Source organism: Punica granatum, chromosome 1, assembly GCF_007655135.1.
Source record: "Punica granatum isolate Tunisia-2019 chromosome 1, ASM765513v2, whole genome shotgun sequence".
Lineage (NCBI taxonomy): Eukaryota > Viridiplantae > Streptophyta > Magnoliopsida > Myrtales > Lythraceae > Punica > Punica granatum.
This window is the reverse complement of record NC_045127.1, coordinates 48,597,085-48,612,779: the sequence shown is the minus strand read 5'-3', so window position 1 is coordinate 48,612,779 and position 15,695 is coordinate 48,597,085. Positions and strand designations below refer to the sequence as shown.

Below are 15,695 nucleotides of genomic sequence, written 5' to 3'. Positions count from 1 at the left end.
TTGTTATTCATTTAATCAAATATGCGGATATTTTGGTAATTAGAGAAAATGGAACACACACACAAACATGAAGAGTAACATATGTTTTTGTAATCTGAAAACTAGCATGAACACGTGAAAAGTGTTCGAATGATAATTGTTAAATTTAACGTAATCATGGAAGAACACTGATAATGAATGGTATTTGAGTAAATATGATTCAATTTCTAGGTTTTAAGTCTTGGAGTCCAATTAACAATTTATAATTTGGAAAGGGAAAGATAATATGCTTATTGCTTAATTAGAATAAATTATATTTTTTAGGAACTTTGAAATGCCGATATTATGAAAAATAGATGATAAATTGTCATTTTTTACTCATTAAAGTCCCACTGGTCGGGCTCGTATTGCCCTGCAGCACGTGGCTCCCAAGTGGATATCAGGAGTCAAGGCCGCCCCCAATTATTAGTTAGATAGAGCTGGTTTTTCCTTTATTACTTAATTAATAATCGATGCAGTATTTTCAAGAAATTTCAAAAAGAAAAATAAAATAAAACCCACTTAGAATAGAGGGGCATAATTCATTCATTTATTGATCCGGTTAATGTGAAGTCAACGGGCCACCCGGCAGCCTCCTGGCTCCTGCAAAGAAACGTTATTTAACCAGTCACTCCACCTTCCTTAAAATGACCAGAATACCCTCCTACTCCATATATAATATGGTTAAATTTTTTTAAAAAAAAGAGAATAAAATCACATCTGAAATGTCGTAATTCCGCATGGATAAGCAAATCATAAGTCACAACTAGTCATATAGTCCGCGCAATGTACAGGTATACGGATTCAATAATATGACAATAATATGACGTGAGAATCAATAAATTTCAGAACTCTGTGGAAAAAAATCACATCAGCGAGGAGGAGATATTCGAACGAATTGTCAATGGGTAGCTCAAGAATGACTCGGATTGCTTATGGAGCGGTCTCGTCGAGAAGAGGCAAAAGTAATATATATATATATATATGTATATATAATTCTTTTCAAACTTTGAAGAGTTGTCAAATTCATCATTTTATCCTTCCTAATGTTCCCGAAAGAACATAGGCTTCGATCGCTGATGATTGGATGAATTGATGAAATGAGTTTTATTATATTCTCCTAATAATCAATCTAAAAATTCTCATAATTTAAAATCTCACTCACTCACAGTGGTATGAGTTCTAATAACACAATATCTAAGGGCTATTCGATAGATGTGAGTGAGATTTTGAATTAGAATGATGTTTAGGCACACTAAAGATGAGATTTCGCATTTTTGTTAATGGAATATTTAGTTATTGCAACAATCTATGTATTTAATTGATTTGGGGACTTGAAGAGTCTATTGCTCGCAAATTGAGGAAGTACTTGAATAGTTCATGCGGAAGTTTGTCATTTACTGATTATACGAACGAAAAGTTCTCATGCGCTCTGTCATTACTGATTATAACAAACAAACGAAGAGTTCTCAATTTCTCATGTCTATATAAATTCATCCAAACATTTTAACGTAGGATAACATGCAAACGAAATTATTGATTGGAGGGAAGCTCCCAAACCGAAACAGACGACAAAAGAAGGGAAACCTTGTCCATACCCAATTTACGACATTTGCAATTTGAGATGATTTCCTTGAACATAAGTCAGCAGGGGTGATTTGATTATCTATACTATTATATACTATTATATAAAGTAAAAAATAAGAAAATTAACTTTTATTTTTCAATTTTATTCTTTACAAAAATTACTTAAATCAATAAAAAAAACTATAAAGACAATATAAACCTTTTAATTGTTTTACTACCTCTCTCCTATAACTTCCCTTATATACACTCCTGCAGGTTCTCCCTAAAACTATATGGAAATTGCCCATCCCCTTTGGAACCGGTTCCTTTTTTTTTTTTCTTTTTCTTTTTAATTTGTTCTATATCGAATCTAATAATATTGGGTGAAATTGAATCTAATTTAATAATCTATAACCAATCATTATTATTTATTTTTAACGTTAAATAAGTTTCTTCCTCCTGATACTATTATTTAGATAAATTCTTTTTTTTTATCATCTTTTATGCTCCCATGTGTAAAGCAGGTCCATACTCCTCTAGTTTCAATTGATGGCATTTAGGTCATTTAGACGGCACTAAATGAAGTCTTTTGGCATTTTCTTAACCACAGGTTTGCCTGATCCCATACTTAAGAGGACTTTCATGCTCTCCTCTCTCCTTGCATCAATCCAAACGAAAGACTTCCTCTGCAACTCAGTGTCATCATTCATTTTTCTTGCCCTCCGTCCTCAGCAATATTATAGAGTCATGGGAAGAAGAAACAATGATCTCAGGCTCAGCCTCAGACTCCCATTTCTAATCTTGATCACCTTCTTAATAGTCTGTCCTCGCCTCTCTAGTTGCAGAAGTATTGGCAGAAGCATCGAAGGATCTCATGAGTCGCCGACAGCTGAGTATAATTCCAGATTCGGACATCAATTCCCGGCGAAAACCCCGGGAACGACGAGAGACGGAGACAACGAGAAAGGTGCCGAGACCGATCCCGTTTACGGAGTTTCTAAGCGGACAGTTCCCGGCGGGCCGAACCCGCTTCACAACTGATGATGGTCACCGGACTCGGCCGGAGACAACAATGGTGTCACGTATACAATACAAAGTTTTGCAGCTCATAGCACCTGGCAGCATAATTTTCATCTGTTTTGTTCTCCCTGTAAAAGATGTATGATAGATATGTTGAAAGCGAAATATTAGCCGATTGTGCTCTTAAAAAAGAAAAGTTCGGTACAGATCATAGAATACGAATATTCATCGATATATGCACAGAGAAACTCGGGCGAAATTTGTCCACAATGTGATGCGCCCCTGCACTGGAAATTGAAACGCTTGCACAAGAACACATTATGCGAAACACTTCTTTCTCATGGAGAAAAACAAAACACAAAATGAACTTAAAAGAAATGGAATCTCGTTGAACAATACAATGAATTGAAGGATGATAATCGCCGACGAGAAAAAATGTAATTAATAATGTTAAAGAACTGTAGTAGTTTATAACAGAAGTCAAAACCAAGCACATCAATGAACAGCTAAACTGGTGTTTGTTGTACTATTTTATTAGCAGTGGGGCACCATTCTTGGCTCTTACGAAGTTTAAATATATGGGGAAAGAAAACAAACCGATATTTTCGAGTAAAATAATTGGATGCCCCTTGTCACCGTGAGATGTCAAATAATGCATTTGGAAGGATATGAAGATGCAAATGACGGGAAGCAGATGGAACAGAGACGAATAAGAACTTACTCCTCTTCCGATTGATCGCTCCATGGGTCCTAAGATAGAAAGTTCAAGCTTGCAAGTTAAAATAAACTGAAGATCACATCATAGGACAAGAAAGAAGGAACGCATTATCCTATCGTAAGTTGTATCCATTTTTTTCTCTACCTAGATCTTTGAGATTGGGATGGTTTGACTAATGTATCACCCAGAGAAAAGATGTTGCTTTCATTGCAGAATTTTGTGCATCAGATGAATGACTACATGAGAGCTCATCTTGACCCATAACAGGCAAGAACGCTGAAACATGACTAAGATATGGAAAATTGAACTTCAAACAAAAGATAACCTGTTCATGCCAAAAGGGTTCCTGAATGTACTTCCAAGTTCTATTGTAGGCTCAAATAGACATCCGAATCCATCAAGGATGATGAAAAAAGATAAGAACTAGCAGTAATATAATCTATATGAGAGGAAATAGAAGAATGAAGGATGTGGAATCACTTCAGTGCCCATTTTTCTCCGCTTTTAATTAGTAAATGTTGATGAAAAATTTAACAGAAAAGGAAGATGCAGAGTTTTGGCAAGAATTAGATGAATTCTCCCTTAAGATTCATGTTCAATGGAATTAGAATAGTTCTTCTGTATTCCAAGGGGAAAAAGGTTAACAGTAATTACACATATCTGAAAGCTTGCCATATTAATTTCCGGCCGAAAAAAGAGGACTCAAGGCAATTCAAAGACCAGCCGCTCCAATTTACATAATCTCTGTTCCAATGGGATTGACTGAAAAATGAAGAGCAAGTGTTTTCTGGGTGATCGGCTCAAACTTGGACCTCCACATCTGCATCAAGGAAAGAAACCGAAAAATAAAAATAAAAATAAGACAATATAAAGAAAACAAATCATAGGAAGAAGTCTAGGCTTTTGAGATTTTTATGCTGATATATTAGATGAAAATAGATTAAGCGACTCACATCTTTGTATTCTGAGGACCCAAAGAAAATTTCCAAGGCCTCAACTACAAGATATGAAAGTTATTAGCCATCTACAAAGGAAAAATATGCCATTTGACAAGACATAAAGCCCAAGAGAGCTCACTTGACCGAAATCGTATTACGATCCCATGTGTGAATTCCTTGTTACTTGGATGGAAGTTTAGACCTGAAAGTTTAAATAAGAACGATATATAATCTCTAGAAATTTTCATTAGCCCCATAAAATAAAGTTCATATGGGCTTCAAATCAACGAGCGATATACCTTGAGTCAATTGAACTATTAGAGATGGGAATTCCTTAGTCAACTTCTGCAGAGAAGCCAATGCATCTTCTGCAGGTCCCCCAAGGGCACTATCTACGAATGAGATCAAAAGAACAAATTCCTCACCGAAATTGAACTCCTGTTTGCCAAAAGTAACTCAGAACTCATTAAATTGCTACACGGTCTTATTGAAGTGTACATAAGGCTTTCTACTTATAACATGATTTTAAAGAGAAAATGGAGATTCCGATTTAAGTTCACACCTCTCCTTTCCTAAATATGGGGAGCATATCATCTTCCACTTCGGCTTCATAATCGACATTGATTAATCCCTTCCATTGCAAAAGCAATAGGTAGGTTAGATTTACAGCAAAAGATATGCACATAGTAACCTCAAGAAAAAAGGAAAAGATAAAAGAAAATAAAAAGAGACCTCGTAGCATGATTATTAGGTTTAGGAGGTTACATGTCAAGTCATACATGGCAGTGAGGCATAACATGTTTTTCGAGGACCTTCAAGTAGAAAGGGTTCTCATAGAATTTCAGAAGGTCTCCCTTCCTCTGGAATCGCATAAAGACTGCATGCGTATATCTTTCATTGTTTTGGTCCGTAATTTGTCCTACAATGAGTGATTAAGGCATCTCTATCATCAATGGAATTTGCAGACAACAATGAACTTAATGAACGCAAATATTGAACAAGACTGAGGGTAATGGCAAATGAGAGACAATGAAAGAAGCTAATGATAGACAGTACCATGTCACAAAGAAACTAACCTAATGATATCGCTACAATGCCGCCCATCTGGTATTGAGATGTGTATAGATAATCCAACATATTGTTCTCTTCCTTCTCAGGTATGTTGTCTTTTGCTTTGAGTAGGCATATGTGCTCCACCACTTTTCTGTACGAACACAGAGTAACTGAACTACGACAAGTGAATATAAGAGGATACTCATGCTGCCAGAGAACATACAAACAAGAGGTGTAAAACGAAGATATCACTGTCATCTACCAAAGGGCATTTAGCTATATGAAGTTCTGATTGACTACTAAACTTAATTTGAAGAGTCATCTCCTCATTAAATTCTAGTAATCATGTTATCTGCATGCTTCCTTTAATTCTCCATGAAGATCTTAATATCTAATGGGCAGGAATTCAGTGTCACATTCGATTGTCTACTTCCTTACATCGGTTTCTCAACTCAAATCTTGAGCAAAATCCCTTTCAACTCAGCACTCTTAGCATTTGGGTTCATCTCCTTCAACTCAACAATCTTCACATTTCCGGTTCACTAAATTATCTCTCATTCAAATTGAAGACAATCAATCTAATGAGACCACAATGAACTAGCGAACCTATGTCAACTAATGGAGAAATGGAGTGAAGTTTCATCATAAGAACATTACAAGGAACTGAACCCACCTCTTCCTGTCCGTGTTAGAGCCCAAACTGAGCTTGGAAGAAGCCGACACTGTCATACTCGACCTCTTTCTCCTCAGCCCAAAGCGAGCATTGCATGGTCTGAACCCTCCAGGAACTATAAAAGCAAATGGGTAAGCCAAAAATCAAAGCCAAACATACTAAAATCAGAAAGCTTTCCAGAAAGCTCAAATTTTCAGCCCAACAGATGCTTCCTTTAGTTGTCGAGGGAACAACAAAGTTAATTGTCACTAGAAAAAGATGATTCCGCCATAGGAGCACCGCTCACCATTCAATGACGGGCAGAGAAATGATAGAGGGGTTTGATGGTGGGGAAGGAAGGAATGGCGTAAAGGAGCGGAGCTCGAGTTCAGGGCTTGGAAGACCATTGCTGTCGGGTACTTCATGCAAATACTTGCCGATTCATCTTGAATTTAAGGTCGCCACTGAGAATGCAAGGTGTTCGACGAAATAGAGATAAAAATCTCAGCATGATCGAGGAATTTGAGGTTGTAGAATAACGAAAATGGCTGGGGTCACCGAAAAGAAATAACGGCCATTCAAAAAAAAATATATATATATATATATATATATATTTTTTTTTCGGATTGGCGCCTATTTATCTCGAGCCAAAATTAACATTAATCTAAATTTTCCTTTTTCTCGCACTGGAAAATGAAGAAAATAAGGGACAAATATCGGAATGTTCAATAATGTATAATGGTTCGAACTTCTAGCTGAAAATTACATTGCATATGAATACAGTTATTATGCAACTCCAACCGCACAACCGAGCAGATGCTGCCTTCTTCAACGTTTAACATGTTCAGTCATTGTCGTGGTGTTTATACCCACCATATGGCATGTTACGTACAGTGGACCTCTTTAAAAACTGATCCTATAGCATTCTCCGAAGAACGAATACAAGATGAAGAACAACAATTTCTTGCTTACACTAACCGGTGCATTAAAAAAACCACCTATTTTTGGCTTTGCACATGCCAAAAGAAACAGATCACAAGTTTTGATAATGCTCTTGCCAAATGGCCACCCTATGCTCTTCATATTATACAACCCAAACTGGAATGGCTCGAAGAGATGTTGCGAATTGAATATTCAAGAACTGCTGAGATTCTGAAAGAGCTCGGGAAGATGTACGTTGGTGAGCTTGGTCCTCTTGCTGATCTCATGCTTCTTCTTCTTCTGCTTGGGCTTGGAGGAGATGCCCTGCACTTGGGCTGCAGCCCTCCTCTTAGGAGTGTCAGTTGCTGGCTTCATTCCGTTCTTTTGGAGATCCTTCTCGATGTCGAGCATGTCTCTGGGCAGCTCAATCCCTCGGAAAAGCTGTTTCAGCTCATCATCGACCTTTATTGGAACCTTAGGGTCATTGGGGTAGGCAATGTCCTCTTGTGAGTCGAAGTTTGAGAGAAGCCATATTTGACCTCCACCTTTTAAAGCCTGTGCTTTGATTCATGAGTACAACCATTTACATATACAAAAATAAATTCTGACATAGAGACAATCCAAGAGCTCACAGCAGAGAGTTCTGATACAAGTGCATGGAATCGAGAAGATTTTTAATGATTTACGAATTCTACAAGTGAAATTCTCTCAAAAGGTGGAAAAGGGACTTCTATTTCATATTCCAGCATATCAAGGGACTGTTAGAAGAGCAACCTGTGTCAACAATATGTAACAACACAAACAAACAGCTAGTCCTTCCACAGCATCTAAGGCTTTAGATGCCAAAAATAAACAAATAAGTAAATAACCGGTGCTTTATCTATGCCTCTTTTACATCATTGAAATGTACCATTAGAGCACATCTAAGAAGTTCTTAGGGATAAAAAGCTGTCAACAATATGGATATACCTGCAAGTCCTCCATGACCGTTGGATATGCATCCTTAAGGTCTATGACAGCAATTCCCTCAGGAAATTTTCTTATTAAGTACAGCAACTGATTCTTGTCCTTCAAATCATGCTTGGACTGGAAGAAATTTCAGGAGTATGAGGTCATCTTCCAAGAGCAATCGCAAAGGTGTACAAATTTCCGGTTAACACAAAGGCTCCTGCATGAACAGTACCTTGTAAGAAAAGCGCATTCCATCATAGTGGACTTTTGGGTTCTTAGCCAAACTGTCAAAGACAGCTTTATTGGCATTCATATCAACGTAGCATGCTTCATTTATCTGCTCTGGAGTAAGTGCTTGCCTAGTCTGCAGAAGATTCATCAACAGAGGAAACAATATTATTACTATCACCAACTGAGCAAGGCAATAAAGGTTTTATCTGAGAGTCACAAAGAAGCTCAAGGAGGACTGGAAGAGAGACAAGGACCAATCAAGCAAGGATTGTACACAGTCAAAATATGAAAACTCGGGAACATGCTATGTTCACTACCAAGAAGCTACTTTTATTTTGAAGCTCAACATATATGGATTTCACGAGGACATGAGACAATTTCTCCTTTCATTGACTCTCTTTTTCCACATATCTGATCAGTTGCATATAAAGAAATCAGCTAGTCATCATTTTGCAATTACGAATGAAGACAAGCATCAGTACTCATCGGACTTTATATAAAGATAATGCATTCGGACTGCATTTAAATGCCAAACTACTAAAAGGAAAAGACTTTGAAATTTAAAATGAACCTCAAGCAGCAGATCGATGACACGTTTCATCTGGGCTCCAACTGGCGCTTTTCGTATGCTATTGATGTGCTGAAGCCTCTCAGTGTCATTGGAGAACTTGACAGGAACAGGAGGCCTCGCGTTAGCCGGAGGGTTGTTCAGCGGCATCGGCTTTGATGGGGTCCTTGTAGCTCCCGCTCTGTTCACAATACTGGTAAGCGTCGACTGGCACTTCTCCTGCTGCTTCTTGAACCTGTCCAGCTTCTCCTGGAGCGCCATTTTCTCTTAAACTGTTTTAAACTCTTCCTCCTACAACTCACACAAACGGAGATCAAATTCCCAATCCAATCAACTGATCAATTCAAATTCAATCTTACAGTTACGGAACGGAAAGGAAAAGAAATTCAATCAATCCAAAGGCAAATTATATGATTCGACCATAAGAGGAAGCAGAACGCATCAGCGCAAAATCAAGGGCAAATTTACAGAAGTCCAGTTCAAGCAGAGCACCTGAAACCAATACGCGCGAATTCGGGCTGCCCAAGGGCAAGTAATCAGAGGTCCTGCCTACCGAATTGAGGCGATTAGGGTTTCCGGCGGAATCAAGAATTGGGAAGTATGGTCCGTCGGTGATGAGGTCTCCGAGCAAGACGACTACTAATTGGTAGAGAGAGAGAGAGAGGAAGAGGGGCGTCTCCATAATATAGGCCCTCCCCGTGTCCGTACCGAACGTGAACCGGTCATTGGTTCGGTTCATGGATTCATTGGTGCCAACCGGGTCCAAGAAATTAAAAAATAAATTTTAATAAAATAACCAAATACTAGAATAAAGGGCCGACTAATTCAATTTCCAGGCAGGTCGGCCTTAGGAGCAAAACACCTCTTGTATCATGAGAAAATTTTAAATGGTTTTACCTCACTATCTCATATTTGTTCCATTCGTAAAATTCGATATCCGATATCTTATTTAAAAAAATGAAATGTCAAATCACTTGAACTAAAGTATGTTGGTGATAAAACAAGAATATTTCGATTAATAAGACAAACTTCACGAAAAGTGGAACAATTAGAGTAATTCAAGATCAATAATTAAAAGTTAAGAAAAAAATCACGCCACAAAATGCCAACATACTCAAACTCAATGACCAAGCTCAAATATCCAAGCTTAAACTCGGCTCGTGAGGTAAATAATCTGCTCGAGATAGAATTGTGGTTAGGCTCTACTTAATACTTTCAGCTTCTCCCATGAGAGAGCACGCGCATGAATAAGTTTGCACTCGAGTTCAAACTCGCGTAAAAGTACAAATTCAAAATTCCAAAGTCAACATATAAATCAGAATTAGTCTTATCCCCGGTGCATTGCGCGGATGTCTGCATATTGTATTCGTAGTAAATTTTTTTAAATTGTTTTCTCATTTCAATATTACTAAGGTTTTAAGTGTTTCCATTTTTTATTTGAATATTTTTTCGTATATTATTTGAAATGCTTTTCTTTTTTCTTTTGATAAAATAAAATGAATTTTAAGTGGGTGTTCAACCAAATATGAATGTATTAGGGGAAAAAAGTGTTAAGGGAATAACAAAATTTTCTTTACCAAATTTAAATTCCCCATTAAATTGATTGCATTGAAATTTTGTCGGTTGGATATTTTGCAAGCATTTTGCCTCGGCCTCTTGTAATCTTTTATTTTGATTTTTTATTTATTAACTGAAAAAAAAACTTACCGAACTTCTTGTCCAATTGAGAATGAGTGAGTCATGTTGATGGAGCTTGGGAGGTCTTAAATCAATCGCTTTTTTTCGATATGATATTTTTGTTAGAAAATCAAATTCTTGAAACCCCAAATTACCCATGCTAAATCATTAAGAGATTAATCGAATCGAAAGCGTACCTAAATTCATAGCATGGGTTGTATGAGCAAAGGACGGGTATGTGATTTTTCAAGTTAATATGCAGAGGCTGTATTAGTACAGTGAGTAATTGGACCTCAGAAGACTACCTTTTAACGTACGACTCGAGAACCATAACCCCTCACATGCATCTAAGTGCATGAGGTTATGTAATTTATAATTCAACCTATCACAGAATCAGAACTTACATTGCAGTATCACATTAGTTCATATATTTTACGGAGAAATCATTAAAACCCATTATCTTAAACTTCATTAGATCACTTAATTTGGCATACAATTAGTTCAACAATCTCCCACTTTGGCCGACATATATTTCACCAAAGAGTTATATATTATAATTAACCTTATGAGTACTATTTAATTGTTATCCTTACAAACATTTCAAACAATATGGTCAATTAAACATATCAATATAGGATCAAAGCGATCTTCGCCACATATATATCGTGACCAGACCTATTAATGATCACATATATCAATACATCCAACAACATAGATCAAATATGGGTGCACAACATGATAATTACTATAATGTGATCTGAACATGCCTATTTCTAACTAGTTCACTGTAATCCTCAATGAAATTAAGCGATAATTAACCATAGTGGAATATACCATAAACTGTATTCAGTATAAACCATAATTTTCCATTATGTACTAGTACAACCAAATAGCATCAAAGTACTAACTCCCACTGAACAGTAGTATCATCACAAATAATACCCTTATGAGGAACATGCTCATGAGAGACCATGGGTGGTAAGCCTTTAGTGAGCGGATCCACAATCATAAAAGTTATACCGATATGCTCTAAAGATAACTAGCCACTTTGAAATTATTGTTGGAATATATGACTGTCAATTTATTGTCAGAGAGTAACTTTGGTGGTCTTTCAACACTTTACATAATTAGTAGCCAATGACAAAATTTTGCAGTCATATTCCATAATTGGATGCCGTATAACAGCTATGAACTCTGCCTCCATCATTGAAGGCATTTACTTGTCACTTTCCAGAAATGGCTCCTCCAGCCAAAATATAAACATAGCCAAATATGGATCTTAAACTATTTGGGTATCCATCAGAATTAGAAAACCATGATCTCAAATTGAATTGATTTAGTGAGCATAAAGTACTTTGTTCTCTATAAATATCGAAAAACCTGTTTGGCTGCTTACCAAAATGATCCACACCAGAATTACTTAAGTACCTCCCAAACATACCAACTATATACGCAATATCCATATGTGTACATACTTGTGCATGCATTAGATTCCCAGACTCCCACTGCATATGCATAGGAAATCTGCTATAACTTTTTATGTTCAAACTTATTCTTGGGGCATTGTTTGAGACTGAACTTGTCTCCTTTAGCAACCGGGGTAGTTCCTGATTTGCAATCTTTCATGCAAATAAACTTACTCCCACTAAATTATCTATATCCATCAACCGCATTTGTCTCGAAACCAAGTGAGATGATAGCTTGATGAAATTTATGACACCATTGACAAGATGCCAGCTTTAGCCCGATGAATTTTCTTAATTTGCAAACCATCTTCATTGGGTCTCCTGACACGAAGATTCATGGTAGCATCTGTTCTTCAGGTTGTTGAATTTGTTCTTCCGGAATAGCTTCTTGAGACTGGATAAGGAGTACTTCAATGTTGTCCTACTGTTCTGAATTCGTTGTCTGATCAATATCATAAACAACAACTTTAGGAAGAGAAACAAATTCCCTTCAAGGACAATATCTTTAACCTTATCCACCCCTAAATTCAACATCCTCATAAAATGGCATTTCTAGTCATAGAATCACAAAATAGTGGAATCATAAAATATGTAACATCTTTCATAGTAACCAACCAAATAATAATTTATCATCTTTACGTCCAATTTCTTTCATTTGGCCTATTTGGCTTACCTTAGCTGGACAACCCCAAATGCATAAATGCTTTAAATTGAGCTTTTTGCCCATCCATAGTTCATAAGGGATTTTCGATACTGCCTTAGTTGGTCACTCTATTAAATAAGTAAGCTGCGGTCTTTAGCTCCTCTCCCAAGAGTAATTCTAGCAAGGTCATGTGTGACTAATCATGGTCCTTACCATATCCTTCAATATCATGTTTTGTCTCTCAACGACGCCATTTATGTTGGGACTGCCTAACATGGTGTACTGTGAGACAATATTTATTCCTCTAGGAATTTAACAAAAGGTCTTAGATAATGTTCACCTAACTCGTCAAATCTACCATAGTATTCACCATAATCAAATTTAACGACCTTAATCCTCTTGCCAAGTTGGTTTTCAATCTCGGCCCTTATAGGACTTACACACATCCAGCGCTTAAGCCTTCTCACTAATTAGATATAGGTAATCATATCGAAAGCAATCATCTCTGAATGAAGTATTGTTGACCATTCCAAGAAACCATAGGGAAAGGTCCACAAATATTCAAATGGATTAGTTCTAAGATGTCTGAACTCCGATTGACACCTAATCTCCTGATGTTTGTCTATTTCTGCTCTATATACTCAATGCAGACTTCAAAGTTCGCCAAATCAGGAAAATCAAGAGTTCCAATAGACACAAGACCATATCCATTATTTGGACATGTGACCTAAGCGCTTGTGCCATAAATTAATGGTACTCTCATCAGTTAATTTACGATTCGTAACACGCGAAATTGCATGTAAGATTCCACTATATGAGGCAACAGTATTAACCAAAAATAGGTTATCACAACCAGATAAAGGACAGGTACAACTAATATTTGAACCAAGAAATAGACTGAACTAGTTATTTCTGAAAGAACAAGAATAACCATATTTGTCTAATTCAAAAATAGAAACCTAATTTCATTTAAAACACGAAACAACGTGAACCTCTTTCATGTCCAATAAATACCAGTCCTTAATAATAACCAAAAAGTACCTATAGTCTCAATTTTAAATTGATTCGCCATTACCCCACATAAACGCATCTTTCAGCATCAATTGACATTTGACATTTTAGGCAACCCTGCATGGAGACACTTATGTGGTGATACCTGAATCTATCCATCAAGTATGTCTAGGTACAGAAGACAAATTAACCATATAACAAACCATAAAATGAGAAGTTTCTCTTTTGTACCAGGCTAGGCGCGATACTTAGTAAATTTATTATTTATATGTCTATTGACCTTACAAAAGCAACAAGTAGAAACCTTATCATGTTCCTTTTGCTATTGAGGACTCGCAACTTCCTTAGCCTTGTTTCTTTTTCTTATCCTTGTCTAGAGAAGTTAATGCAAAGTGAGTACTTTCTATCTTTTCTTAATTCAATCTTTTCTCTTCTTGCAAAAAATAAAGAAATGAGCTCATTTGCCTTAAATTAACTTAATTGTGCAAGAAGATAAACTGAAAACCACATGCACTAGTAGGTTGTCAAACGACTCTACTTTAAAGTGCCTTTAGTATTGAAGCAAGAATAGACTCTCTTTTTTAATGTACTTCCTTATGTTCCCCTTGCCCTTATACCTTGTTGAGAAAACATTAGCTAAAGCATACTCATCTCAGCCCTTTTGTTTCTCTTGAAACGCTTCTTAATAGCAGTAAGGAACGATTTGGCATTACCCTTATCAGACAAAAACCCCCTGAAATTTTCTAGAATTGCACACTTTATGATCATTGGACTAAACAATTGGAACGATCTCATCAGTCAAAGTCCCCTTTTGTTCTTAGGGGACTTGCAACTATTAGAGCAACAAGTTGTTCCGTCCAAAGTGCCAAGTCCAGATCTATGCAATCAAGAGCTATAAAAAAAATGTTCTCATTCCACACCTTAAAACTTGTGCCATTTAGCACCAGGATGAAATGAAATATAACATTAATGGAGTTAAATACGTATCAACTGAACAGAGAACAAATAGAGGAAAAATAAAATCAGCTCACTCAATTAATAAAACCAAAAATAAATAAATAGATAAATAATGGCAGGTCCCATTACAAGATACCAAACACAACACTGACAATGTTGGGAATTGGTGTATGCCCTAGATGCAATCTATCATCAGTTCTGTAATATGACATGTATTTCATTATATTACGAGACATATCTGTTATTGTGTAGATTGCGCTAAATATGATTTTACACAATAATGTCCTTGGAATAGTAGGTTCAATAGGCATCAAGTGTGACTTGATTGTGAGATCCTATAATTACTGAACATTATTCCTAAATGTCCATAGTCAAAGTATTATCGTTAATTAGGACAACGATAATACGGTTAGACTAGTGTAAGTGTTGATTGATGACCAAATCTCATAGCTCATGGATATGGAGATATCAAATCACACCACATGTATACATTAAGAGTAATGTGTATAGGACTGATCCGCCATGAGATTGCTACATGGGTTGTTACGTGACTGTCATTAGCATATCTCAAAGTGACTATAGTGTAATGGTCCTTTGACTTGAGGTCACCATAGATTCCTACATGTAATGTCATATACTTTGATACTGTCAAACGCCACTGTAACAGGATGGTTATAAAGACAGTTATTGGGTATACCACAGAGCATGGAGAGGAATGCGATTGATCAAGATAGAATTTGTCCCTCCTACGAAACGGGAGCGATATCTCACGGCCACTTGGTGGTTAAGTCTAAAAGTGTATGCATACCCAAATGAGTCGATATAACGACATCGAGCTCATTTGTTCTGATAGACCTACCCGGTAAACCAAGAAAGAGAGATATTGAGCCATACAAGGATGTCATCGACCATGCCTTGGGCTCAATAAAGATATAGAGGATAAAGGGATTATATTACACGGTAACGTAAGTCACAAGGTTCGTCGAGAAATTGACTTTCCGATTACTTGAGTAACAGCGATGCATTGCTAGATGCCGCTCACTGTTTGTGATATTGAAATAGAGATTTCGATATTACTATCAACGTAATTGGGAACCTACAGGGTCACACACTACGACTAAATCGACGGGATATTTTGAAACAATAAAATCGTCTAATAGAGATTATATGATTTATGGTGCGACCGATTAATCGGATATTTAATGAGATTAAATTTGTCGATTAATTAGACTCGATTTATTAGATTAAATGGACCAAATTGACACACGATGCAATGTGTATGTATGTAATATATATATAGAGATA

General features: G+C 36.6%; 2 protein-coding genes across 3 annotated transcripts; both read right to left on the bottom strand.

Moving 5' to 3' along the window:
- Positions 1 to 1,707: 1,707 nt before the first annotated feature.
- On the bottom strand, positions 1,708 to 6,502 carry LOC116188557. 2 transcript variants are annotated; one of them, XM_031518032.1, is made up of 9 exons: positions 6,273 to 6,499; positions 5,987 to 6,101; positions 5,337 to 5,464; positions 5,040 to 5,179; positions 4,823 to 4,891; positions 4,560 to 4,698; positions 4,400 to 4,462; positions 4,276 to 4,319; positions 2,101 to 4,142 (listed from the first exon to the last, which is right to left on the bottom strand). In XM_031518032.1, the coding sequence occupies exons 1-9, from the start codon at positions 6,388 to 6,390 to the stop codon at positions 4,056 to 4,058; spliced, it is 903 nt and encodes a 300-aa protein (XP_031373892.1). In that variant the 5' UTR covers positions 6,391 to 6,499; the 3' UTR covers positions 2,101 to 4,055. The 2 variants fall into 2 exon arrangements, with proteins under 2 accessions (XP_031373972.1, XP_031373892.1); XM_031518112.1 differs by lacking the exon at positions 4,276 to 4,319 and having other exon boundaries at positions 1,708 to 4,142; positions 6,273 to 6,502.
- A 258-nt stretch (positions 6,503 to 6,760) lies between these two features.
- Positions 6,761 to 9,294, bottom strand: LOC116192677 (general transcription factor IIE subunit 2). Its single transcript, XM_031521288.1, has 5 exons — positions 9,129 to 9,294; positions 8,640 to 8,927; positions 8,070 to 8,201; positions 7,856 to 7,972; positions 6,761 to 7,441 (listed from the first exon to the last, which is right to left on the bottom strand). The coding sequence occupies exons 2-5, from the start codon at positions 8,895 to 8,897 to the stop codon at positions 7,100 to 7,102; spliced, it is 849 nt and encodes a 282-aa protein (XP_031377148.1). The 5' UTR covers positions 8,898 to 8,927; positions 9,129 to 9,294; the 3' UTR covers positions 6,761 to 7,099.
- Positions 9,295 to 15,695: the final 6,401 nt, after the last annotated feature.

Bases quoted from the DNA above. Each gene is read 5' to 3' on its own strand.
- LOC116188557 (XM_031518032.1), bottom strand. From the start codon at position 6,390: ATGAAGTACCCGACAGCAATGGTCTTCCAAGCCCTGAACTCGAGCTCC. The intron at 4,892-5,039 runs GTATGACTTGAC...TTGCAATGGAAG, and splicing joins ATGTTATGCCTCACTGCCAT to GGATTAATCAATGTCGATTA. The intron at 4,699-4,822 runs GTGTGAACTTAA...TTTGGCAAACAG, and splicing joins CCATATTTAGGAAAGGAGAG to GAGTTCAATTTCGGTGAGGA.
- LOC116192677 (XM_031521288.1), bottom strand. From the start codon at position 8,897: ATGGCGCTCCAGGAGAAGCTGGACAGGTTCAAGAAGCAGCAGGAGAAG. The intron at 7,973-8,069 runs GTACTGTTCATG...AATTTCTTCCAG, and splicing joins GAATGCGCTTTTCTTACAAG to TCCAAGCATGATTTGAAGGA. The intron at 7,442-7,855 runs GTATATCCATAT...ATCAAAGCACAG, and splicing joins CGGTCATGGAGGACTTGCAG to GCTTTAAAAGGTGGAGGTCA.